The sequence below is a fragment of the Pseudorca crassidens genome, chromosome 10 (genome assembly GCF_039906515.1).
Source record: "Pseudorca crassidens isolate mPseCra1 chromosome 10, mPseCra1.hap1, whole genome shotgun sequence".
In the NCBI taxonomy this organism is placed as follows: Eukaryota; Metazoa; Chordata; class Mammalia; order Artiodactyla; family Delphinidae; genus Pseudorca; species Pseudorca crassidens.
This window is the reverse complement of record NC_090305.1, coordinates 70,552,915-70,579,368: the sequence shown is the minus strand read 5'-3', so window position 1 is coordinate 70,579,368 and position 26,454 is coordinate 70,552,915. Positions and strand designations below refer to the sequence as shown.

The window sequence follows — 26,454 nt, the reverse complement described above, 5'->3', positions numbered from 1 at the left end:
CGCGTTCGGGCCCTTGGACCGGCCGGGGCGAGCTGTGGCCGAGACGAGATGCAAAGAGCGGCTGGGCCGCGGGGGGTGACGGTGGGGACGCGGGAGGCCCTGAGGTTGCGCCCGGGCGGACGGAGGTCCCAGGAGCTCGGCGCGCGTGGAGCCGCCCCAGCGTGAACACCTCCCCGGCCCGGCCCTCACCTCAGCTGCCGCCCGCCGCGGACGCCGATCAGCGCACGCGGCTCGGGGCTCAGCGGCGGAGCCTGCGCGCGCCCGCCGCACACGCTCGCTCCGCCCCCTCTCGCGGCAGGACGTGGCCGTGGCCGTGGGCGCGTGCGCGCGGGACCCGACGGGCAGAGGCCTGCCCCGCCCCGTATCCAGGGCAACAAACGTGAGCCTGTTAGGGGCCGAGCCTGTCAGGGGCCGAGCCCGCCCCGTACCTTCGTGCCTCCCACAAACTACTGGGTTGCAGATGGTGATTTAGGAACAACCTCTTAACTTCTGGGTTGTCGAGAGCACCCCAGGCATGAGGGGAAGTAGAGAGGCAGTGTGGGGTCCCGGAAGGCGGCACCGGAGAGGATCGTTTGAAGAGGCTTGGGAAGTGCAGCACGGCAGTAAAAGCCTGGCATTTGTACCACCCTAGTTACTGCTACTTTCTCTCACTGAGGCTTCGCGACAGACCTGGGAACCGGGCAAGGCATGGCCACTTGCTCCCGTTTTACAGCTGAGGCTCAGGGAAGAAGCGGGATCCAATCTCCGGACAGCACAAATATCAGCTTCCTACCTCCAACACTCCACCCTTACCTCCCCCTTCCCCCCCCCCTCAAACGGAGCACAGGGGTGATCATTCATCCATCCAACATTTATTGAGTACCGCTCCCTGCTAGTACAGTTCTAGGGGCTGCGGATACCAAGTGAACAAAACCAAGGCCCCGCCCTCCTGGAGCTCACCGGGGAAACGCCCCCCTTCCAGGCTCCTCCCTCAGTGCCCTAGACGCAGCTGGGGGAGGCAGGTCTGCCCTTCTAGCTTAAGTATTCTAGATAACCCCCCAAGTCAACTGTAAGTTCGTTGAAGACAGGTTCAATCTTCAGCTCGTATTTCTGAGGATCTAGAAACAGCAAAGCACTCTTCTCGGGCCCCAAAGATAAAAGCTCGCCCTCTTGAGAGGCCCAGTCTTGCAGTGGAGGGGCTGGGGGAGGTGACAACTATGCTCGTTAAGATTGGCTACAAGACAGGCGGGGCCAAGTGCTACTTTGGTGCTCCTCACATAGAGGATTGATGTTTGGGAGGTGAATCATCTTTTTGTGGATCCCATTACTGTACTAGCAAAGGGCAGACTGGACACACACAGGCACTTATAGCTGGTTTCCTTTCCTTCTGCTTCACATTTGTTCTGCCCACAGGCAGGGAAGATTGAACCTCACCCACAGGGCTCTGGGCCAACTAGCGGAATGGGTAGCTGACTCCTCAGAGGCACTCAGGGCTGGGCTAGCAGGGTCATGGCAGTTGTTTTGCTGATGAACATCAGGCACGTGATCAAACCCTTTGGGTGCCCCAGGCAAGAGGACTATACACTTGGAAGCATTTCCTGTGAGACGAGGAAGGGCCAGTACCCTCAGAGACAGACAGCCTCTGTATGGTCAGTTCTGCTTCTCAGAAGCTATGAGCTTCTCCTACGAAACTGTTGTCTGGAGCTGCCCTTTCATAACTTGTCCTGTCTGCTCACTTCCTTTAGCTTGGTTGGGGAACTCCAGAGCCCCACGTCAGAGTTCAGGGTGTGCCTTAGAAGCTTCAGCACCTCTGTGGTGAAAGTAGAGTTGGCCTGTGACTGGGGCTGCAGGCCATCAGCTTCCCAGGCTTCATTGCAGGCTGTTCCCAACAAAGCAAGCCCTGATCTCCACCGGATCCCTGCAAGGCCTCCATTAGCCACCAGGAGGCAGTAGCCCAGGCACTTTCCACTACCCCTTGCAGCAAGTCTGAGCAGAGCTGATCACCTAGCCGTCTGCCTCACCCATGCCCCACTCCCAGTCCTATCTCCCAATAGCACATATTCTCCTCCCATGAGCCCAGACTTGGCCTTTGTCTCCTCCTGCCTTCCTCTGTCCAAAGAATTCCTACAGAAGCACTTTAACTCTCCCTTAGTAAATTCCAGAGAATGTTTCCCCAAACTTGGGAAACTAAAGCATAGACCATCCCCTCCTTCCCTACCTCTTCATGCTCCAAAGCCCTTGTTAGTTCTCTGAGGCAGTGGTTAGATCCTCTAATTCAGATGACAAATGGAGAACACACATGCAATGTAAGATGCTCTGCAAACCCTGCCACCAGCCATCTCCCCCCCTCTGAAGGCACTGATGCTGTGCCCAATCCCTGGCCACTCACAGCCTAGTTAGGGCTGCCCCTGCAGGACTTGCCATGACTGAGGGACCAGCTAGCCTCAAGCCACCCTGAGTCAGCTTCGCTGTTTCCTCTAGAGCCAGGAAATGCGGTCCTCTTCAGGTGAGCAAAGGCAGAAAATGCCTAATGAACCCCACTGCATAAAAAGAGCCTGCCAGCAGTCTGCCCTCTGTTCCCACCCCCCACCTTCACAGGTGCCATCTCAGCATCCAATATGCTCTAAGTTATATCCCTTTCACCACCACCCAGCCAAACAGCTGTTCAGACAATTCCCTGATCAAACAACACTGCCTTCTTCAGTTTAAATTTTATTTTACAAAAAGAGAAATAAACTGATAGGCAGTTATACTGACTTACAATTGTTCTGTTTGCTTTTTTAAAAAAGTGACATGAAACACAAGTAAAAATAAATACGTCATAGAAACAGCCAGTTGCCCAGTCTCTGGGGCAGGAGCACCTGCCCTGCTGAGAGAGGAGGGAAGCCCATGATCACACCAGCAGCTGGAACACCCAGCTACAGATGTTCCTCAAAGCCAGGCGCAGGTCCCAGGCCTCAGGGGGTGTCCTGAAGAAAGAAGATGGAAAACCAAAGCCAGGTGCCAGGTCCCTGGGGCCACCTCATCTCTCCCCCACCCCACTCCTCCTGGCAGCAGTGTGGCCTTAGTGGTTATCCATTGTGACCCCCTCAACCCACCTGGACCCCCTTCCCCGACCCCTCTGGAGAGGGTACAGGAAAAAAACAGTCTTGGGCGGGCTGAGGGGATTCTTCTGGTGAGTCCCCAGCCCACCCTGAGTAACACAACCAGATAACAATTTACACCCACGTGCACAAGGGCATGCGTGTGCACACATACACTGTCTCTCTCTCACACACACACACACACACACACACACACACACACACACACACACACACACACACACACAAACCTGGGCTGAGCTCTCTTCCAGGGGAGGGCCCTGGGTCAGGTCACAGTATGAGGTCCCCTCTTTTCTGATTATTATCCCAGTAGTGGTAACAGAGAGTACCCAAATCACTCCCAGCCCCCAGCCTTACAGACTCTGCAGCCTGTCTAGCTACCTCTCTCCAATGCACTAGATTACTATATCAAATAGACCTCTGAGAGAGGAAAGGAGCAGACTAAGGTCCCTGAAGAGCAAAGAAGTTGGACACTGCCTGCTCAGGAAGTTCATCGTAAGACTCGGGTATTCATAAAAGGCCTAGGGCCAAGCCAGTGGCACAGAACAGACATTAAGGGGTCACAGTGGAATACACAGGACAGCAGAGAAGAGTCAGTAGGAGGGAAATAGATTCTGAAGGTGACTGATGGAGAGCATAACCTTCTCAGGCAGACCTTGAGGTGTGGATTTCTTGGGAACAGTCAGCAGAGGGCCAGAAAGTCTCTTGGGGAACTAATGGGGGAAGGAGCTCTTCTCTCAGGAGTTTTGATTGGGGAAGAGTCACTGAGTTGGGTGCATAGGAGGCCATGGCTCAGAAAGGAGAGACTGGTCTTCTGTGGAATCACAGGGAACTGGGAAGCACAAGGGGGTCATGGCCAGGAACACTAGGAACAAGGAATGTAAAGCCCCAGAAGACCTCAACTGGGATGAGGACTCAGTTCCAGAGCAATGCCAGGCATGAACAGACAAGCAGAGAGCCTTGCTCTGCTGAGTACTTTGGGAGTGACAGTCCTACCCAGACGGCTAAAGTTTGGTTGAGTGTTTCAACCTATCAGCAAAATATTACCCCAACGATTTGCTTCATGTCCTGGAGTGGGAAATTTTCATATTTCGTTGTGAATCACAAGTATATAGTGATTCCACACACTAATTCCTAGGGAATAGAGTTCCAAGGACCAGAGACATCCTTAAGTCAAAAGATGCTTAAGAAGCATAACTCAAGGGGGTGAAAACTTTGCAGATATCTAATCTGAAGAAAAAATCTGGATCCAACATGGTTCACTTACTTTCTCAATTAAATGGCTAATCTGTCTCTGTTGAATTTTTATCTACAAAGGTACTGAGAAAAGGGAATAAAGCATTATTACAAATGGTAATCCTGAATTATTAAATTGTACTATATTCCCTAGGCTGAGGATTTAGGCTAAACCAGACAGATGGGGCTTGAAAGGCCCTTGAAAACATTCTATGGAAGACAGTAGCGAGGCAAGATACCTAGACCTGATCTTCTGCCCTCCCCCTTATCACCATCCTTCCCTTACTCAGGCCTGGACGGTGCGTGGACATCAACACCAAGTGTTTCTGATCAAAGGAACTGTAAAACATGGTTCTTGGGCTCTGAGACATTTCCTGCTACCCTCACACATATGCTTATGTTTGGTGTGCATGCACGCTTGCCTACCAGCACACAGAAAGAGACGACAGAAAAGTCAAAGTATTTTCAGGTTCAATAAAAAAAAACAACAACGAAACAAACCATGGAACCAGTAGCACTCTTAATTTCCCATGATCCCAGCCCTACCCCCCTTACACAATATAAGCTGCACATATCAAAGAAAATCTTGTCTAGCCAGGTCAGCCTCCCAAAACTATGGCCTCTCCTGAGTTGAAGCAAGACCCAGCCCATGGAACCACTGGGTAGAGAGCAGGCACATGTTGCCACTCAGAACACCCATTACTTCCCGGTACCTTCAAAAGCCCATCCCTCCAGTGACTGGTTTTGGTTCCTTGCTGGGATAGTTTCTGGATTCTCAGAGCTTGCTGCTGTGATTTCCTAGAGGTGAACATAGAAATATCCCTCCTTCCACACACACACACACACACACACACACACACACACACACACACACACACACAATTTCTGGGATCCCAGTGCTCCGGAGCCTTAGAGGCATCAGTTGTAACCCAGGTTGTGAGTGTGCTCTGCAAATCAGAGATCCAGGCTAGCTTACTCCCATTAACCAGCCTCAACCTGAGAGCCCACTCTAACTGAGTCCCTTCATCATTCATTCTTGGGATGCATCTGAAAGAGAAAGCACTGGTTGGAACTGCTGTTTTTAAATTATTAAAATAATTTGCATAGCTAAATTGTAGGTCTAAGGCTTCTATAAGTAGGAGAGTTAAATGTCTGACAGGGTGCTTATGAAAATACAGAAAGCAAGCTCCCTAAGTTCCACTTTTGGTGTAACTGAACAGTGCGCACACACACACACACACACACACACACACACACACACCCATCCATCAGCCATCTCTTTGTCTCTTCTCTGGGGATAATATGCCAGAGTGTGCTAAGACTCCCCAACAATGGAAACAGGCTGGTCAGAAGAGTTGCAGAAGCAAGCAGATACTACTAGGGGTGAGCTGGCTAAGTTGCCTCCAGGGCTTGGCAGAGGCAGGTGCAGCAGCTGCCCAGTGAGGAGGGACCCATGGGTAGGTGGTAAAGCTCTAAAGCCAGACAGGGTTTGTTCATCATAAAGAACTGCCCAGCAAGGTCTTAGCAGCAGGGGGGAAAAAGGCAATATGAAGACAACCAGTGTTTATGCTTAACGCCTAGATGCCCCCTCGCCCCTGGCGGAGACCCAGAATGACTGATGTATTCTTTTAAGACGATTTAAGTCTCCTACAGAGGAAGGGCTCCTCCATGTTCCTTCAAAGAGGATGGAGGTAGCAGACACCAGGCCCACAATGATCATCCGATAGGTTGAGGAAGCCAAGACATTTCCCAATAGGAAATCAACAGTCTGTTCCCTCAACCCAGCAGCCACCTATACACAGCTTCACTAGTCAGCATAGAGAGCCTGTCCCTAAGGTCATCCCAGGAGGACACAGCTCCAAATTTGGGGTCACTTACTTCCCAATTGCAAACTCCATGATCCTAAATTTCAAGCACTGTGGAATGAGTCTCACCATCACTAACTATCCGTCACAGGATTCCCTGATCTTCCTGAGGGGCCATTTCCTGAAAACATAGTTGTTTAGTGTAAACCTTGGTCAAGCCTAACTTTCTTTCCTTGGTCAATTCACCATCTACCCAGGATTTATTCACCAGCAGCTACGGGGTCTGAGATATCTTAAAATTTCCCTTCCCATCTCCTACCCTCCTTACCCTAACCTCCCCTCCCACCCCCCCAAAAAAGAACCAAGACACATGAAAAGTCCAAATAATAAATAATTGCCCTTAAGAAATAAATTAACATGGAGCTCTCTAATGGAGAAGGAAAAGGAAAGGCCACCAGAACAGGCAGCTGAGGGCTCAGTTCCAACCTTGTGAAGAATGTTTTTTCTGGCCACAACTCCATGACCTCCCACTCACACACTGCAATGCTTCTCCCTCCCAGTCTCTGCACACAGACAATCTCACACCCCAGAAAGGGAGATCTGCTCAGAGACAGCCACTGGGGAAAGAGACACAGATTGGTAATGCCCATTTTCTCTAATAATTTCCCCCAAATTTTAAAACAAGTCTGGCTCTGATAACCAGGGACGTGGGTTAGCTGGGCCTTGTCTTCACCCAAGTAGAAGGAAACTTGTGGTTTCCATGGCTCTTCTCCTGGGCTCACCCTGATGTTCATACTAATAGTTGCCATGAACCACCACACTCTGATTTCCATTTTACAAAAGATAAATTCATTTCTTAGTTTCCCCTTTAGTCCCTCCCTCCCTCCCTTCCCACCCGCCTTCACCCCTGCTCTGTTACATACATGTAAGTACAAACATAAACACACACACAGGCACACACACACATACCTGGTCTGCTTCTTTCCCACCCCCTAAAAGGATTCCACTTCACATGGAATCTCAGTCTGCCTACCCTTCTTCTCTTACCCTCCCTCCCTCCCCTTCCCTCTCCAGGCCAAGCTAAATCACCCAGTAAGGCAGCTCTCTCGGGAGAGAATGTTCCCAAAGACAGAAATGGGATGTGAGCATCTACCCTCAGATGGGCAAGCAAGCAAGCAGACAGCATAAGCAAGGCAGGCAGGAAGAGAGGCAGACTGCCCTGCCTCTCCATTCCTGTTTTAGGTCCCTGATTTCCCACTATTGCTGCTCTGTTGGATTATTTTTGCCTCTTTTGTTAAACAGCAACAGAGCCCTGCCACCTATGGTCAACCACCCTTCTTTGTCCTCTTCCTTTTCCCTCCTGCCAAGTGCCCTATTCTCAGAAAGCCCAGATTGCTGCCTTCCATCTTGGTGGGCAACCTGCTGGGGCCCCGAGTGAGCTGCAGAGGGGCTCCCCAGCTATTTCCCAGTGACCTCTATTACATCATCGTCCTTATCCTCATCATCATTGGAGCTGAACCCCACCTCAGCAACCTCATGAGAGTCAAATGGAGGCACCTGGGACCGGAGAAGGCCGCCAGCTGGGTAGCCTGCATGTGGGGATATGTAGCCTGGGTAGACAGACATGCCCCGTGAAAGGTTGCTGGGCAAGACAGGGGAAGGAAAAGGCGCAAACATCCTCGGCTCGGACAGGAGTGGCTGTGAGAATGGGAGTGAGTAGCTGGGTAGTATCCCTGGTACAGAGGGGTTGAGCATGAAGGAGGGGTTGCTGGCAGTGACTGAGGTAGCCGTGGAAGAGGAACTGACGGGGCCTGCTGGCACCAGAGGGTCAGTAGTCACTGGAAACACCAGGCGGGCATCTGCCAGCAAATTGGACAGCTGGTAGTAGGAGGGGGTACTGCCCATAAACAGGGAATTCTCCCCAGCCTGGGAGGTGAAGGGTGGGGTGAGGTTATGGTTTAAGGAGACGGGTGGCATGGCAAACCCGCCAGAAACTGGATACCCGTGTTCATACGGCTGCACGGGGGCTGGCAGATGGCCCTTCCTGGACCGCCGGCGGGCTGACTCCTGGGCAGCAGGTGGTGTGGCCAACTTTCGCTTGTGGCCCCTTAAGTCCAACACTGGGTGCCTGTCACCACAGGGCTGGCCGGTCACCAAGAGGGAACTATTGAGGCAATGACCCCCATGTCTAGGTTCAGTCCCAAGAGCTGTCCCAGGAACAGCACTGCTGTCCACAAGTTGAGCTGGGGGGCCAGGCAGGGCAGCATTGGAGCTTGGGGAGCTCTGACGGGATTCCCGGGCAGCAGCCACATCTGCATACTGCTGGAGCTCACTGATGATCTCCGGGCTGTCTGGAGAGACAGGCCTGGCCAGCCCCTCAGGGTCGGGGGCTTTGGGTGATGAGGCACTGTGTCTGCCGTTGCTTGTAGACTCGAGAGAAGGCCCCTGGGAACCTGGGGACGAAATGTAGGTAACTGAGAACCAGAATGGTCAGGGAGAGAAGGCGGGTGTAAGACAAGATTCCATTAAAAAAAAAAATCCTGTCCTGTGGTCCCCCAAATTCAAATAGTTTGATGTGCAAACAACATCACCCAGTCAATTTTTCCCAATCACAAAGAAAGAAGTCCTTTGATCTAGGAAACAAGTCTATCCATGCAAAGACATGTAACTTCTCTGTACCCCAGTTTCCTGTAAAACTCCACCAAGGTGGATCCTATGAAATAAAGGATATGAAATGCTGAAAGATATTCTTTTAGTCACACTCCTTCTGGGGGCAAAGATGGTCAGTGACCAGGATGGGAGAAAAGAGGAAAATGAAGTTCAAAAAGCAGTCCAGCCTGGTTAAAAACAAAACAAAATCCATGGCCATGAAAGTGAATGGGGCAACTGGAAAATCTGAAAATGGCCTGACTAGTAGGGAATATTATGGGATTGTTAACTTTTTTTAGTGCGATAATGGTTTTGTGACTAGGAGGAGTATGTCCTTAATCTTAGCAAATGTGTGCTGAAATATTTAGGGATGAAATGACATGATGTCTTCAACTTACAAATAGTTCAAATAATAGGAAGGAAGAGAGAGAAGAAAGTTTATGAAAATGATAACAGTCATTGGATCTAGCTGTAGGATACATGGGTGCTCACAGTGCTGTTCTTTCAACTTGTCTGCATGTCTCTCAATTTCCATGATAAAAGCTGGGAACAAGAGCAATCTAGCTCTCATACCCTCATACCTCATGGTGGGAGGATAAGTGAGAACCACTCCCACAGAGGGGACTTTTGCAAGAGTTCCTAACATTGTTAATGTGCCACACATATACTCTTTGATCTGGCAATCCCACTTCTAGGAATTTTTCCTATAGATACACCCATATGACTGTGAACCAGTACTGTAATGGTGGAGCACAACAATCTAGATGTCCAGGGACAGGGAACTCGGTAATGCACTGTATTACACCCATCTAACTGCATCTTGTGCAAACCTTCACTGAGGAACATTTACAGAAAGGATAAGGAACAAGCACTGAGATACACTAGTGAATGAAGAAAAGATCAAACAGTATATTACAGTAAATTAGCATTTGTTTTAAAAATGCAAAGAAAAGTTATATACATATATACATTTTTTTAACATACACAGATACACACGTGCACACATACATATCCCTGTACCATGTATATGTATAGAATATCTTTTAAAACAAAACAAAACAAAACAAAACAACAACAGGAGGGACTTCCCTGGTGGCGCAGTGGTTGGGAATCCGCCTGCCAATGCAGGGAACACGGGTTCGAGCCCTGCTCTGGGAGGATTCCACATGCCACAGAGCAGCTAGGCCTGTGTGCCACAACTGCTGAGCCTGTGCTCTGGAGCCCGAGGGCCACAACTGCTGAGCCTGCATGCCACAACTCCTGGGGCCTGCGCACCGAGCCCGTGCTCTGCAACGGGAGAGGCCACTGCAATGAGGGGCCCATGCACCGTGGCAAGGAGTGGCTCCCGCTTGCTGCAACTAGAGAAAGCCCGCGAGCAGAAACAAAGACCCAACGCAGCCAAAAATAAATAAATAAAAATAAATAAATCTATAAAACAAACAAACCAACCAAACAAAACAGGAGTAGCACCTCCAGGAAGGAGCAATGGATGACTGGAAGTATGAGGGAAGAAAAACTTACTTTTCACTTTACCCCTTCTTGTACCCTTTGAATTGTGAACCATGCACACATTATCTATTCAAAAAATAAATTAATTACAAACCACACCCCGCCCCCCCCCGCAAAAATGCCATGTAGGTCAACGGAAAGTAGAAGCCACTATACCTGAGGCAGCCATCTGACCATCTTCAGGGGCCTTTGGTTTGCCAGTCGCCCGGACAGCAAAGATTCGCCCATCACTGGTACGGATGTATGTCCCTAAGAAGAAACATGAGGAAGACTGTTAGGAGCAGACATGCAATACAGCCAACCCTGGGAAACTCCAGGCCTGGGCACTGTGGGCTCAGAAACAGCTGTAAAACTGGTGTCACATCCTCTCTCAATATCCCTGAAATGAGGAGTGGGATGACTGAGCTGTGGACCCAATATTACTCACTTATTCCACAAACACTGACTGCGTGACTACCATATACCAGACACTGTTCTAGACACTGAAGTACACAAGACAGAAAAGGGCCCTGTCTCACGGAGCTTAACTCTAGAGGGGGAGATAGACAATTATACTAGAAAATATCAGGAAAGGTTAAATGCAATGGAGGAAATAAATAGGGTGCTGTGAAAGAGAGTAAATTGGCTCCTTCTGTTCTGGCCCAGGTCCTCTTGATCTGGAAGGAGCCTTATTTCCTCAATAACACCCCTCCCTTGGCAGGAATAATTCAAGATGGCTATTCTATTCCCACACAGCACTAGTCAACCTTTCCTTGGTCTTGAGCATGTCATTTGATCTATCTCTTGGTAGGGCTGCCTCTTGGCCAGAGGTCAAAAAACTTTTTCTTAAAGGGTCAGTGAGTAAATATTTTTGGCTCTGTGAGCCATAAGGTCTCTGTTGCAACTACTCTGCTGCTGTAACATGACAGCTGGGTGTGGCTGTGCTCCAAAGGTCTTTATTTATGGACACTGAAATGTGAATTTCATATCGCTTTCACGTCACAGAATACTATACTTTTGATTTTTTTTTTTTTCAACCAACTGAAAATGGTTGAAAATGTAAAACCCATTCTTGGCTCAGAGGTACAGTAACAGGAAGCAGGCATGATCTGGTCCGTGGGCCACAGTTTGCATACCCCTGCTCTAGGCCAGGAAGAACCCAGTAAGGGGGCTACATATGACCTTCTCTGGGTGTCATGTATTTCATGGCATCTTTTCCCTGAAACTAAAAGTACTTTAACCCAACAGAGGCTAGGGCAAAATCTCCTTACTAAACAAAGACCCTCAGGGAGCCTCACACAGCAGAGGCTGACATGAAAGATAGGCTTCAGCTGTGTCCTAACACCATCCAGCCCAGATTTCTCCAGCAATCTCATCTGGAGAACTCCATAAGGAGGCCAGAGGCAGTGGACTTTTCAAATGGCCACACTGGAAAATTCTGTCATGCAACCCAGGTATACTTATTCATCCACCCACTACATTTTCTAATCAGAGACATCCACCCCACTCTAAGCAAGTAGGTAAGACGGCACAACAATAAACAGGTTGGCTTATAACCCATTCCACAGCTCATTCCCTCTGATTCTGGCCTCCCTGTGTGTAGTGTAAGTGCTAGACATTAAGCTTTTGACTGCTCAGACATCCATTTCAAAGACATCCATCTTGGGTAAACAAACTGCCAGCCGTACGGCACAGCTACTAGCTAAACTACTAGGTAAGGAACCAGGCTGCTCCCTCCCTTGAAAAGTTCCTTTTTAGAAAGCCTGAGGTAACCTAGGTAACTAACCCTTGAGTGAGCTCGCTCTTCCCTTCCCACACACTAATTCCCATTCTTATGTTTTAAATTCACCAATAAAGGGACTTCCCTGGTGGTTCAGTGGTTAGGACTCTGTGCTTCCACTGCAGGGGGAACAAGTTTGATCCCTGGTTGTGGAATTAAGATCCCACGAGCTGCACGGCGTGGCCAAAAATATAAATAAATTCACCAATAAAGATTGAACCTGCGAAACCCTAGCCACCTCACTCTTGGACCCTAATAAAGACAGAGACCCAGGTCTACAATCTCTTTCTCTCTCTCTCTCCCCACAACCTTCCTGTGTGGCCCTTGAGTGTGCCATGTACCCTACAGGACCTGTGAGTAGTAAACCTTGTTTTTTCAAAGTTCCTTGATGATTGTTGCTGAGGTGCATCTTGCAATCATAATAAGAACGACAAGGGCTGGTCTAGCCACAACACTGGCTCTGGGGAAATGTATGTGGGGGCTTGCCACAAGTACTACAGGACTGGATGAGTGCCCCAGGCATTCCTAGCCGATACTATCGATAGGCTGACACCAATACAAAACACTGTGTGTATCCAAACCCACTCCAAGATTCTCCATAAAAACGATGGCAAAATATAGGAATGCAGGGACCCTAACTCCTTTCTTTTAAGCCACTGACAGATATCCTTTGAGCCCACCCCAACTCGGCTAAGCTCCTAGAAATGTCATTTTCTCATGTTTCCCCCACGTGTTACACTCCTATAGGATGATTCCTATCTTCTCTCTAGCTCAAACCATATGTATTTATTTTGCTTGCCAGCCCACCACTCTCAACCAAAGGTAGGGAATAAGCCCTTTGGTCAGGCTCTCACCTTTTGTCCCACGGATGATGTGGATGCTCTCACCAGCATTAATTCTTGCCTGTACGTCTGTGGAGCTGTTGAGTCCAGGAATAACAATATCTAGTGGAGACAACAGACCTCAGATTTAGATTACATGGGGCCTGACTGAAGGAGGGAAATAAAATGCAAAGTCCACATCCACCCCTGTTCCTCAATGGTTTCCCTAAAGCGTCTCAGTGGAGCAGAGGTCAGAACCAAGGAAGTTTTGAAACCAGCAGGGCCTCTCACAACTGTCTAAACAAAGAATACTGTGAAAACAAGAAACTTTTTAGAAATCTGATCATCTTTCTGATCAATTTTCCTTGATTTAATTTAAAAATCATAGAGTTTTTGGTTTAGAAAAAGTTTCAGTTCAAATGTTTATTTCTTTTTTGTTTCTCCCTCCCTAAGCTATTTGCATGTATCTGCTGCTCCTGTCACTATGAAGAGAAAGAGCATTTTCAAGAATCAGCAGAGAAACAGGATTATGAGAGGCTCTCTCTTTTTTTTGGCTGTGCCGCAGGGCATGTGGGATCTTAGTTCCCCGACCAGGGATTGAAACCACACCCCCTGCAGTGGAAGCGTGGAGTTTTAACCACTGGACCACCAGGGAAGTCCTGAGAGCCTCTCTCTTTGTTTTTAATTTGTTTCAAATTTTTTTCTTTTTTTTTACAATGAACAGCTATTATTTTCATACTCAAAAAAACCAATTAAGATGTTTTCATGAAAATGTATTATGAGTATTTCTAGATAACAAGATGAAAAACAGCATCATGAAATGCTTTCCTTCCCAATTACCCTGAACCACAGAATCAATTGCAGGGACGGATGGGCTGCCCAACTCCTACCACTGGCCCATCATGCTCGATCTACATTAAACTTACAAAGAAAGAAGCAAGCGACATTTAGGTCTTTTAACTAAAGAGGTTGAGAGCTGTCCTTCATACCCACCTGACCCTACAAGTCAGGCAGGACTCAACACATTCACACCTCTCTCTGAAGACCAACCCTATGTCCAGTGACATTTCCACAATCTCTGCAGTGTTCAGAGTCCATCCCACCCACCACATTCAAGAAAACCCAGTTCCGTGTTGCTCTTCTTAAGACATTTCATTAGAATGCAAATTCTCCAAGATCAGGGACTGCTGCCTTCTCTATTTTTACCTAGAGTGCCAATGTAGTATGGCCTAGAATGCAAACATTGTTTAATAAATACTTCCTGAATGAACAAAGTAATTTTAAAAGGGACAGCACCCTGGAAGAGAACTCAGGAGCTCCCAACCTGTTGTGGTGACCACCTTCTGCACAAGGACTCCCGCACGTTGCAGGTAGTTGATTGGGAAGTTCATAGCTGGATTTGTGCTGGAGGCAGAGCTTACACTACCTCCCAGTGGGACATGCCGTGGCATCATGGGGATTGGGGTGGACTGTACAGGACGAACACTGGCCACAGGCTTCTCATCACTCTTCAGTGTTGGCTGCCTAGGAGAGAAAGAGAAGCACACTAAGGAAGTTTGGCAGAACAGCCCTTACTTATCTTTCTGCAAAGACTGCTGAGCCTCTCCAGACTTCCCCATTCTACAGCCTCAGATGCTGCTGAGAGAAGGATCAAAAGAACCTGCAGGGTATGGTAAATTCAAAAGGAGACTAGAGGCAGGGCTGAGACAGAGAGGAGACAGAGACAGCAAGGGATAACGCCTCTCAGAGTCTAAGAAGAATCAATGTCAGTGGAATAATGCCTTTTTGGAAATGTGAGGTGACATCTGCTCCTCTAGAATTTGGACTGTCTACATAAATTAGGAATTCGTCCTTGGAAGGAATTCGTCCTTGGAAGTCAGGTAGAGGCAAAGAGGCATTAAGTGGGGGGGAAGTTCTTCAGAACACGGTGCATACTAATTTGAAGATAGATGGGTGGAATTTTCCCACTAACCCAAGAAAATAGGGCCATGTGACGTCACATGTTCTGGTGGTCTTGAGACTATCTATCCAACTTTAACCATCATTACCCTCTGAAATCTCAAGTTTCAATAAGTAATGCAGACACCTCTCTCTTCTGAATTACTTTTCAATGGACTTCTCCCAGGGCCAATCCCCAAAGTGCCCCTAAAGTCACAGCCACCACAAAAGCAGCAGCAGGCAAAACGCCGTGCACAGAAGTTGGGCTTCTACATGGCACAGAGCCATGGCCAGCCTGAGTACCGGTTGTGCATCTCTTACTACCAAAGTGCCAAAATGTTATCCTGTGGTCAATGATGCATTCCTCACTTTTCACCTTCCTTTCAACTGGATGTTGGTACCTTGAGAAAGCTACTCCTTATTTAAGGTTTCTGAAATAAAGCCCCTGTCTCTAAGATTTCTGAAGTCTGCATCTTTGGTCTTTAGTTCAGAGAAAGAGAGCCTCTTGGACTGGTATGCTCTTCCTCATCTGACTGAAGACTGGCACATAAAAGAACACACCACTGCTGTTGGAGTAGGTCTGCATGTCTCCTCAGTCACACTGCTCTCAGGTTGCCTTTGGGCAACCCCTGGGGCCCTGTGGATGCCATCATTCCGAGACAGGCCAGGTAGCACGGCAAGCTCACCAGGATCTGGGACCCACTTCCGCAATGCCTGCCCAAGGTGGCTATGCAGGAGCTGGGGGCCCTGCTCAGATGTCAATGGGACTCTTCTCAGGATAAGAAGTCAGAAGGGTAACAGGAATCTAGCCTAAGCCCCATACGCTGCAGGGGCTAAGGCTAGGAATTTGGGCGGAAAGGCCTCCTCACATGTACCCAGACAGGATAAGGAATCAGCAGGATCATGGGATGGCTCATCAAATGCTGTGAGAGGCCAATGCCTCCCACAGGGCCAGAGTTGGGCCAGAAAAGGAGCTGAAATCTCCTCAGAGCCCAGCTCATTTGTCACATCTTCCCTCCATATGGCTTTTCTCCTACTGGGTTCAGACTTAGTCCATTCCTGCTATTACAAGGAAAAGCCCAGAAAAGAGATAAAAGGGGTGGAGGACCAGAGAAGAACATACTCAGGCAACAGTATCTTGGAAAATGACACAGAAATAAAGTTTGAAGGCTTTGAAACATGGCAATTTTCTACTTGAAAGCATCTTATACATAAAAAGTAGCAAATTTACTCACCAAAATTTAGTCTTACATAAAATCTTACATGGCTTCAGTTCCTTTAGAAACTCATTTGACAAGTTTATTTTTTTGTAAACATGGAATAGTCAAAAGAAACAATTCTTAAATCTATCCCTCTCAAAATAATTATCTTTAATTCAAGATAATCAAATAATGTAAAAATGCAAACCAGGCAATCAGGAAGCTGATCTGATAAAGGCTATGAGGCACTTTGTCTTGTAATGAGGAAAAAAAACAGAGATAACTATTCTATAATTTCCTACAAAGAGCTTTTCTCCCACCTAGCAATTGGCTTCCATGCTGTTCCTATTCTTAATAGTTCTGGAAGCTGTACTCAAGAAAAAGATTTTTTGCTCAGGAATAAGGCGGACACAGAGTGAAATCCCATTAGGAACAGCAGGATTCCCTGACTGCAATCCAAGACCCACAGAAGACCTGGCCTTCACTCTTGAACTTCACTGCTAAGTGAGGGCTAGCACCAAGGTGCTGCAGATAGGAAGCAGCTGTGTGGGAGGGCTGGGCATTTGTGTTATGGGAAGCTGCATCTCCTCGGGAGTCCAGAGGGACTCTCCTGAGTCACAAGCCCAGCAGCTCACTCTTCCAGCCAGAGCTGCTTAAAACACCAGGGCTGCTGAACTGCTTCAGCACCTCATCCAAGAGCAGAACCTCTCAGTTCACAGCAGCCAAAGAGCAAGTTGTAGGGTCTCCCTTTATTTAAAAAAGGAACCAGTTGAAAGGCTTGACCCTGGCCCAGCAGCAAATCTTCCTCCCTTTTCAGTGACTCACCAGTTTCTCTGACTGAAGGCAGGGATGCTGGTCAGGCTCTGGTCACTGGCGGGGTAATACTGAGCATATGATGGGCGGGTGTAGGGGACCGATGTACGTTTGTCTTCCTCGTAGCTTTTCTTTGCTGCTTTTTTCTCAGCTTTGGTCAGCTTGTGATCCTTTCGGTTAAGGAGCAATGACTCATGCTCAAAAGGCTCCTGGGGACACAGGAGGATGTTGATTTAATTACCAGTCTTTGTGACATACAATAAGCCTTACTTTGAAACCAAGAAATGGCTGGCTGTCTCCAGTACTTAGCAAAGAGCCTGCTCACAGACACACAGGTGGGTTTACTGTCTTCCTGTCAGCAGCATAAATTCTCAACTCTAACCTAGCACCAGCTTTGGACAACCTAAGTCTGCCTTCCATATCAAAAGGATGGGAGAGTTCAGAGAATTACCAGACTATATTTTCAGAACTTTTCCCCCTCTCTTTCTGCTAGGAAAACTCACAACGGCCAAATTATTCTCATGACTGAGCACACACTCCTAGGATGAGACTAGGATAGGATAGGTGGTTTGGAGAGGGGAGGGGGACTGTCTGGGGCAAGGAAAAGAAGCAGATGAATTCAAGTTGTCTGCATGAAACAAAACTTTGGATGAAGGAAACTAGCTTGCCAGACAAGCCTCCCTCAGTGGAGAGTGCAGTACTGGGACACATGCATACCAGGGTCTTACCTTGGTGATGAGGTGAGGGTATTTCAGACAGGCAAGTTGCAGGACTGGCTCCTTGATCCCCTTTATGTTCAAGGATGCTTGGGGAGCTGGCTCCTTCTCAACAAAGTGCAGTAGGTTCTCCACCTCCTTTCGAGTAAAGTTCAGCATTGGATTGAGATCGTCCACGACCCTATCTAGAAGGGAGAAGACATGGAGAAAGTCAGTTCACAGCAAAGAAAACTGCAAAAGCATAGCTACAAATATTGGAAGAAAGGTTGTGGGTGGCATAATTGTTACCAATATCTAAACCATCTCAGGCCACCCCATATCTGAAAGTCAAACAGCAGGTCTGAGACCCTCATGAAACAGAAATATGTTAAGAGAAAATTGCATAACCAGCTCAGCTCTTATCATTAAACCCATCTTCAACAATCTGAGGTAAATTCCCTCTTAAGCAATTATTTGAATCAGAATGAGATGGAAGGAACTGCTAACTTTCTATGACTGAAAGCCTGTGTTTCCACATCCTGCCCCCCTCCCCTCCCACTCTTGATACAATTAGAGTGGTAGCCTGTATAAATGTGCCTCTTCTGAGCCTGGAAGATGGCCCACCTGACATGCCCTGCTTGGAAATCTGACGGTCATAGATCTTCTTTTCGAGGGTGAAATCAGCCACAAGGCGATAGATGTGACAGGGCTTTTTCTGGCCGTAACGGTATACCCGACATACTGCCTGAGCATCATGGCAAGGGTTCCAGGAAGCATCAAACACCACCACTCGGTTGGCACCAATCAGATTCACGCCCAAGCACCCAGCCCTTTAAAACACAAGCCAATAATCACAGAACCTTTAGTTTTAAAGATAGTTTTCAAATTGGTTTTACCCTCTGTGACTCCTACCCCGATATTATCCTCTTTATCCTAAGCAGAATATACTGAATGATTCTGCTAATGAACAGTGCATTCCTCAAGCACTGAAAAGTATGCCCTGAAAGTCCAACATGGAAGTACCTACCAGCTCAGAAAGAAAACCCACCCTCCCATCCCTCTGTGATGAGTAAAGGCCCATATCTTGGCCCCAGAGTGATGTCACTGGCTGAGGGGAAATGTCTGCGTACCAATGTTTCTGATGTGTTTAGTCTAACAGCTTAGGAGAATGACTGGTTCATACCCTATCGAGGGCATTCTGATGGCAGAAGGCAGCACAGCCTGCAAGTCGCTTGGCATGAGACAAATAATGCCATCAGCCTTTTACAGTTATATTACACTTTCTACTTATTAAAGCACTTTCACATTCATCACATCATCTAAGCCTCAGAACCGTCCTGAGAGAAAAGATAATTATGACCATTGTGAATGAAGGTCTCAAAGAAATTCATGACACTATCATAATTGCCCTTCTAACACAATTTCTTTCTGGGGTCCCCACTCTGACCTCAAGAACAAGTCACAAACCTGAGGAGATTTCTTCTGACAGAACTTGGACAAGCCTTTGTGGTACCTGCCCATGCAGTCAAATGCCCTGAATGCAGTCCTCTGACCTCCCCTCTCAGGATCCACTCACCTTGTGGAGAGAAGGAACAGCCAGGTGGTGAGGTTGCTGGGATCATTGAACTGATTAATGAGCCGCTCCCTCTCAAAGGCAGGGGTGCTACCATCTAGCCCTAGGACAGAAGGAAATACACAAGAAATGGACAGATGAGGGCAGTGGTATACAGCAAAATCAATGGGCAAATGTGTTTAAAACAAAACAAACACACACTACAGTGCTCAGCTTCCACACCCTGGACATTCCGTGGGGATCTACCATGAGACCCAGGCATCTATAATTTTAAAATACCCCCAAGTGATTCACATGTGCAACAAAGACTATAAACTGTGTTTTTCCCTTTAGTATCTTGGGTCAATTCTAAGGCCAAGGTTCCTAGACTTCAGAGTGCAAAAGAATCACCCTAGTTAAGGAAGCCTGGCAAACACTGGCTTAAGGTAACTGCTCTGCCTCAGTTCTGTGAATCCTAGTGACTGCAAAAGGACCAAGGGTTTTGTGTTTTGATATGGATGATGTTCCTCCCCCACGCAGGAATCCACATTGTTAACAAGCTCCTAAGGCTAAGAAGTTGCTCGAAGGAGACATAAAAAAAATAGAACTGGAGCAGTGGGATGGGACATATGAGTGAAAAGAGGGAAGCTCAAAAGAAAGAGAAAAGGTAAGCTTCAGTTAAGAAGCATGAATAAGGGAAGAGAGGGGTGACATTTGCCACCTATAGTAAAGCAGAGAAAAGGGCAAAGCTAAGCGTATGAAATACTACATGGAGAACTGAATCACTACCAATGTAGGAAGCATTAGTTTAATTGCCTGGTATTAGAGGCTCCCTCAATCAACACCCCAATCTACCTTTCAACTTGAGTTCCCACAATTTCCAAGCACAAAAAAGCTCAGCACTGACTCACTGGGCAAGCCTATAGTCAACACAAGGATCCAGGCTAGCTCCTGTGCTGGAGTCTCATCACCACCCCCTGAACCTCCATTTCTCTAAATCTTTCCTTTAGGCCAGGGCTTCTCAACAAGAAGATTTCCCCACCCTGCTACCCCACAGGGAACATTTGGCAATGTTTGGAGACAGTTTGGGTTGTTATAACGCTGTGGATGCTACTGCCATCTAGTGAGTAGAGAACAGAGATGCTGCTAAACATCCTACAATGCAAAGGACAGCCCCCTACAACAAAGAGTTAACTGGCCCAAATGTCAATATCTGGTCAATAAGTCTCTGAAGTCAATATTTCTCAACTTTTTTTTTCATTACCACCCCACTAAGGAGGCTTTTTACACATTTTTTCCCAATCACCATGCCCTCCATAAAATTTTAACACCACAGATATACTGTATATGTTTATTCATTATATACATATTTGTGCTTTATACTCTTAAAAAGTTAAGATTTTTTGTCTCCTCGAGAACCAATTTTCACCCCCTTAGGGACATCATCTCCCCCAATTTGAATACATGATCTAGGCTGTGTTCACTTTGTTCCTTCTGCCTAAGATGATCTTTGGGCCACACCAGCTCTGTATATTCAAATTCTCCCCATCTCTGCAAGTCTAGTGCAAGTCCCACCTCCTCCAGGAAGCCTTCTCCAACCATCCTCACCATGATGATTCTGTCCTCCTTAGAACCCCCATGAGGGCAATCAATCAGTGCTACTTTGAATCTGTCCTTGAGTTGCTGCACCTCAGATGATGACAAGGAATATGTCTTCTACATCTCTGCGCTCCCCCTATCTGGCTTAAGCTCCCCAGCCCAGGACAGTGCCTCACACAAAGCAGCTCGCTCTTAGTGTCTCTCTGCTCCTTAGTCAATCACAGATATTCTTGTTCATGTGATGGTGAATGGAGTAGGAGAAGAAAGGAAGAGAGAGAGGGGAAGGAAACTCTTAGGCAGACCTTGCCAAGGCTCCAGGAAGAAAGCAGCAATGAACTCACGGAAGTAGCTGACGTTTCGAACCCACTTCTGTACTCCTTGCCCCTCAGCACCAGGTAGACAGGGCGCTTCTCGTTTGCCTAGGAACTCCTCGATTAAAGCCAAGGTGGAAAGGCTCTGGCTGAAAGGGACACATTTGGTTCAGAAGGCTCCTGGACCTAAGGGAATCTTGTTCCCCAATAGGCCCACCTCAGCAGGCTCCCCTCTGACAGTGGGAGCTCCCACATCCTACTCCCCACAAAGAACCACCCTAGCTCATAAGGGAGTAGAGTCATCCACACAAATATTACCACCACCCTACTAAAAAATTCTCTATCCTATTACTTCCTCGATTGAAAAATTCTTAGATTTAGCTCAGTGCAGAGTAACAAATAGCATCAGCATTAAAAACCAACACTGCATGAATATGCCTTAGATCTAATTATAGGCCACAGGCAATATTATGGATCTTACTAAGGAGATAGATCATTTAAGTTGCTTCCAAGTTATCCAGAGAGCCAGTCCATAAAAGCAGTGTAACACTAGGCTCTCCCTAAGTTACAATCACCGCTTTCCTCTCAAAGTATTTTACACATGGGAACCCTCAGTCTGAGACTCCCAAGCCAGGCTCCTGCCACTTAGCTCTCACTGGAGCATAATCTAGTCGGAACAAAGGAGAAGCAATCTACTTTACGTCTGTTTCCCTGAGGAGTGAGGCCTTGATGGGACTCAAAGCTCTGGCAAGACTGAGAATGTGACTTGGAACAAAAAACATCATTTACTTGGCCTTATATACAAAGCTTAGAAAAAAAAAAAAAAAGGCTGGGGAGGCACAGACGCAGTTTAGACCAGGGGTCAGCAAACGTTTTCTGTACAGGACCAGAGAGTAAATATTTTTCGGCTTTGCAGACCACACACAGTCTCTGCTGCATATGCTTCTCTTTTTTTAATTTTAATTTTTTATTTTATTTTTTTTGGCCGCACCCTGTGGCTTACAGGATCTTAGTTCCCTGACCAGGGATCGAACCCGTGTGCCCCGCAGTGGGATCGCAAGAGTCCTAACCACTGGACCACCAAGGAATTCCCTGCATATGCTTCTTTAAAAAAACAAAAACAAAAAAAACTCTTTTCAAATGTAAAAACTAGCTCTCAGGCTGTACAAAAACAGGCCACAGGTCATATTTGGCCTGCGTCACAATTTGAAGGATTAGACTGTGATCTCCAATGTTAGCCTAAGGTTTCAAATTGTTCTTTGCAGAGAAATTGCATTGGATAAAAAAAGAAACTCTAAGAAAGAGAAGAAATGCAAGAAGGTCCTCACAAGAAGCACTGGTTGCAGAGGCATGGAGATAAAAGGGGGCTGGTGCAACCCCGGATGGTCTCACTCTGCAGGGGTTGTATCACTCTTTACCAAAGACACACACTCGGCACTTTCTCTTCCTACCTGAACACAAGGATCTTGTCTCCAAGCTTCACACTTTCCTCAATCAGGTGGAAAAGCAGTACCATCTTGGGAGAGTTCTCTAAGACACCAGTCTGGTAATTAGTCAAAAGGTCCTTGGCCTATAGGAGAGGAAATGAGGCAGCTTGGAGCAGGTCCATGGCCAGATTACTAGAAATACAATTCTCTCCCTCAAAGGCAGCAGCTCACGGACAACCTTAATAGTTCCCTGCAGACCTTAGCAGTACAGTGCACTGTGCAAGACCCACCCTCTCCCCACGAAAGCTTTGCACAATCCCTTCTCAGCAGTGGTTTATGGCCACAAAAGTATCTGCTTGACTCACCCATTCATATGTGACAATGTTGTTGCCTCGCTCCTGGAAAGGGTTAAAGCCGACCCCTTGTAGGAACTTGCTATTGGTCGCCTCTCCCATTGAGGCGCTGTCCTCACTCTTGCCTTTTGTTCCCTGTGAAGGGCAGCGGGCACTAGTCGCTGATGAACCAAGCTCTTCCACGTCTAAGTCTTGCTCATTGGCCAGGTTCTCCTTCTGAAGGGCTTCGTACAGCACGTCGGGGTGATTCCAGATCTGAGGTTCAAGTTAAAGGGGAGGAAGCATAGGGCAGAGAACAATCTAAGGGTGTCCCAGGGAGTCTGGAAACATGCAGTTATTCAAACACACACCTCCCACAGCACATAGTCACACCAAAAATTAATGTCTCCCCAACCCCCTCATGGTCAAAGAGCCTGCACATTCATTTTCAGTAACCAACTCTGATTGCTATGATACATGAATGGGAGAATTCACACCAGGAGGCATGCCAGTATGATTGGTACACAACCAAAAAGGCTGTGTCACAAGTCTTGCATTCTTATTTAAGCAACAACAAGAACATTCCTGTTTCACCATGTGGCTACAGCCAACTACTGTATGAAACTATGAAACAAGACCAATCTCTCCCTATGGAAAAATGTATCTAACTTACAGATGATCAACCGTAAGTCATTTCAGGGACTATTCGTGGCAGGAGTTGAGAATTCCAGGGGAAAGAGAGGGGGGGCGTGGGAAGGGTATGTATGCACCGCAGCATCCTCAAGACCATGTCTGCTTTAGCTTGCTTGCCCTGGTCTAGGACTGTGGGTACAAAAGAAATATTTTGAAACCCATCTGTCCCCAGACACACACCTTCAGCTGACTTATTAAAGCAGTGCTCAATTGGAAATAATATCCAACAGGTTGGTTGAGAGCTGTCAAAGAAACAGATCCTTTGTGAGGCAACAGAGAGCATCTGGCCAGGTCAAAGACAAGTCAGGGTCCATCAACCTGTTCACGAGGCTCAGTGCTAAAGACACCTAGGCCTTGCTGTCCCCAAACCATCTTAAGCATTATCAGAATGAAAGAGATCTTGATCTGATTAAATACAGAATCAAATGGAAGGTATCCCTAATAATGTGTCTATGCTATGTATTTCTTGAATCCTGATTACGCTAGCAGTCAAAAATTTTGTCCCACGATGTTCCACCATCACTCCATTTCTCAGGTGAAAAAAATCAGTGAGAAAGGAAGTGACTTCTCAAGTTTGGTATAACAAGTTGCACATTTGCAAGGGGCACCATTTACATTATAGTCTATGAGTGGCACTCCCGGGAACTGTCTTGCCTTGGAGCCCTCAATTCAGTGAACTTCTTCCTTTATCAAGGACTCCCAGCAGGAACAACTCCCTTGGGACCGTGAGCATCCTTAGTCTGTGTCTTAGTATTCCCTGAGGCCTCAACACACCTTGCAGCAGACACAGAAAGCCTTGAGAGGGTTCAGCCCCAGCCAGCCGCTGCTACCACAGTCCCGGAAGCGGTCCATGAACTGTGTATACAAATCTCGCTGGATCTTAGAGAGTCGCACCAGGATCACATTTTCTTCCTTGGCAGGGAGATGAATCTTCAGCACAGTGTGGCCTCTCCTACAAAGGTACAGATCAGAACTGACAAGGCAGTGTGCCCAGGAGGGGTCAGTGCAGGATAAAAACAGAACCCTGCATTTCTGCCACACCGCCTTCTTTAGGATCTCAACATTCACAACAGCCTTACCATAATGCGGATTGGCTCAGCAACCATCAAGAAACTTATTTTGAGTATAAAAACTAAAGCAAAGAGGCAGAGTGACCTGGGAACTCCAGGTTCTTACCCTAATCTAGGGCTGCTTCTCTAAGCTTTCTCCACACATGCCATCTTAACAAGGAAAAACAAGGAGATGCTTCAGACTGGCCTAACCTACATCTTCTAAGATGCTGAAACTGGTGAAGCCATACCCCTGAGAACCACCACTTTATTCTTTCACTCAAGTCATTAGAATGGTAGCTGTCTCCTGCTTCTCTCAGCAAGTAAGGCAGATATCCCTAGTAACCTCAAAGATTAACTTCTGAGAAAAGCACTTCTGGACCAGACTCAGAGATTGAAATATTGGATATCCACCGTCTGCTAGCTATTCAGGAAAAGCTATTCAGTAAAAGGAAAGTTGTACTATTGCCCTACTAGAAAGGGGCCCTCCCACTGTTACCACCTTTCCCCTTCAGGAAAGCCTTGTCATGTCTATTCCACCAGGGCTCTCCAAGGATTTAGAAAACAGAGCCCTGAGGATGGCTCACCTCTGCACAAAGCCCTCCAGGAGGCTGTGCAGGACATGGCTCCGGTACCGCATGAGGCGGACATCCTGAGGCGTGCTGTCAATACACTGTCCATTCAGGATGGGGCGCTCAAACATGTTGCTGAACTCCTGCCGGGTGCCAAGGAAGTCTGGGCGCACAAAGTCCACCATGCACCAGTACTCGATGAGGTTGTTCTGCAGGGGGTATCCAGTCAGCACCACCCGGCGGCGAGAGCGAATGTTCTTCAGGGCCTGTGAGGTGCTGGCCTGGCAGTTTTTGATGCGGTGTCCCTCGTCACAGATTACCACATCAGGGCCAGGGCGGCATAAGGCCTTCTCAAACTCTAGGGAGGGAAGAGGATCCGGAGTAAGAGGGTGAGAGGGTCTGCTCTTAGTCAACAATATGAGAAGTAGGGGTGCACCCTGGAGGAGACAGAAGAAATGAAGGAAGCAGGAAAGCAAGAGTCAGCCCCCATTGGTGAAAGGGAGCCAGCCATTCAAGCTCCTGTGCATTTGGTGTGACACATTAACCTGGCCTATTGACTCTTGCAGTAAATATCCCTTTTCCCTCTTTCCTTTCCTTAATTTTTTTCCCTTTAGGCTAAGAGTAAAACTGACTTGCATTCCTAGGGCTTATACCAACTAGGTAGCAGACAGCATGACTTTACAGAGTACCAGCCTAGGATTAAAAATGAGTCTGGATGATTTTGATGGGAATAATCCAGACACTTCCACTGGCTCTCACCATTGTCTTGGTGCCATCTGAGAGCTGGCTGGTGGGAACTAACTAAAGGACAAGGTCTTCCTGGAGTTACTCGCCAGTCAACGCTAAATGGCAAATTCAGCCACAGAAGCAAACCCAAAAAACAGAATCTCATAGATGAAGAGATCTATAAAATGAAACAGCCTCTGAACCTTAAAAAAAATTTTCTTCCCCAAATAGACCAAGGCCCCATAGAAGAGGGAACAGAACTAGAACTATGAGAAAAATGGCTTTCACCAAAAAACAAGAAAATTGGGATAAATTCTTCTTTTATAAATCCACAAACAACATTATTACTACTCTGTATATTAGCGATTTAAATACTTTATATTTTCTTAATGCTATCTCACAACATCTCTGGGAAGTGGTGAAGGGAGCAGTTACTCTTCTAACTATTCTATGAAAGACACAGGGGAGTCTCCCCCATGCCAGCCTGTGGCCTGGCCTACCCAGAATTCCACTGCCTGCAGAGAAAGCAATACCTTCTGAGAGCCAGTGCAGGTCATCCCACCTACCTCGGGGACCAGGATTTCTGGTTCATGTCAATACAACTCACATCAATAATGCTTCCCATTTGACTAGGTGCTAGAGCAGACACTATTTCTTTTCCCCTGGATCACCCTTTAGAGTATTCC

General features: G+C 47.4%; 2 protein-coding genes across 11 annotated transcripts in view; both read right to left on the bottom strand.

The window, feature by feature from the left end:
* Positions 1–340, bottom strand: part of TEX264 (testis expressed 264, ER-phagy receptor) — a 29,375-nt gene extending 29,035 nt beyond the window's left edge. The window contains exon 1 of one of the 5 annotated variants that reach the window (XM_067754602.1): positions 190–340. The gene's annotated coding sequence lies outside the window, so the exon portion shown is untranslated. The remainder of the gene's footprint in view (positions 1–189) is intronic. The other 4 variants (XM_067754609.1, XM_067754610.1, XM_067754608.1 and 1 more) reach the window with 4 other exon arrangements.
* A 492-nt stretch (positions 341–832) lies between these two features.
* RAD54L2 (RAD54 like 2) overlaps positions 833–26,454 on the bottom strand; it is a 94,009-nt gene continuing 68,387 nt past the window's right edge. For 5 of the 6 annotated variants that reach the window (XM_067754598.1, XM_067754597.1, XM_067754596.1 and 2 more), the window contains 13 exons: positions 25,058–25,400; positions 24,196–24,373; positions 22,762–23,004; positions 22,421–22,539; positions 21,000–21,118; positions 19,084–19,183; positions 18,132–18,337; positions 17,541–17,713; positions 16,825–17,021; positions 14,187–14,386; positions 12,896–12,985; positions 10,439–10,531; positions 833–8,577 (listed from right to left, as the gene is read on the bottom strand). In XM_067754598.1, the coding sequence (XP_067610699.1) occupies positions 7,583–8,577; positions 10,439–10,531; positions 12,896–12,985; positions 14,187–14,386; positions 16,825–17,021; positions 17,541–17,713; positions 18,132–18,337; positions 19,084–19,183; positions 21,000–21,118; positions 22,421–22,539; positions 22,762–23,004; positions 24,196–24,373; positions 25,058–25,400 (3,056 nt within the window). In that variant the 3' untranslated portion in view covers positions 833–7,582. The remainder of the gene's footprint in view (positions 8,578–10,438; positions 10,532–12,895; positions 12,986–14,186; positions 14,387–16,824; positions 17,022–17,540; positions 17,714–18,131; positions 18,338–19,083; positions 19,184–20,999; positions 21,119–22,420; positions 22,540–22,761; positions 23,005–24,195; positions 24,374–25,057; positions 25,401–26,454) is intronic. The other variant, XM_067754601.1, reaches the window with a different exon arrangement.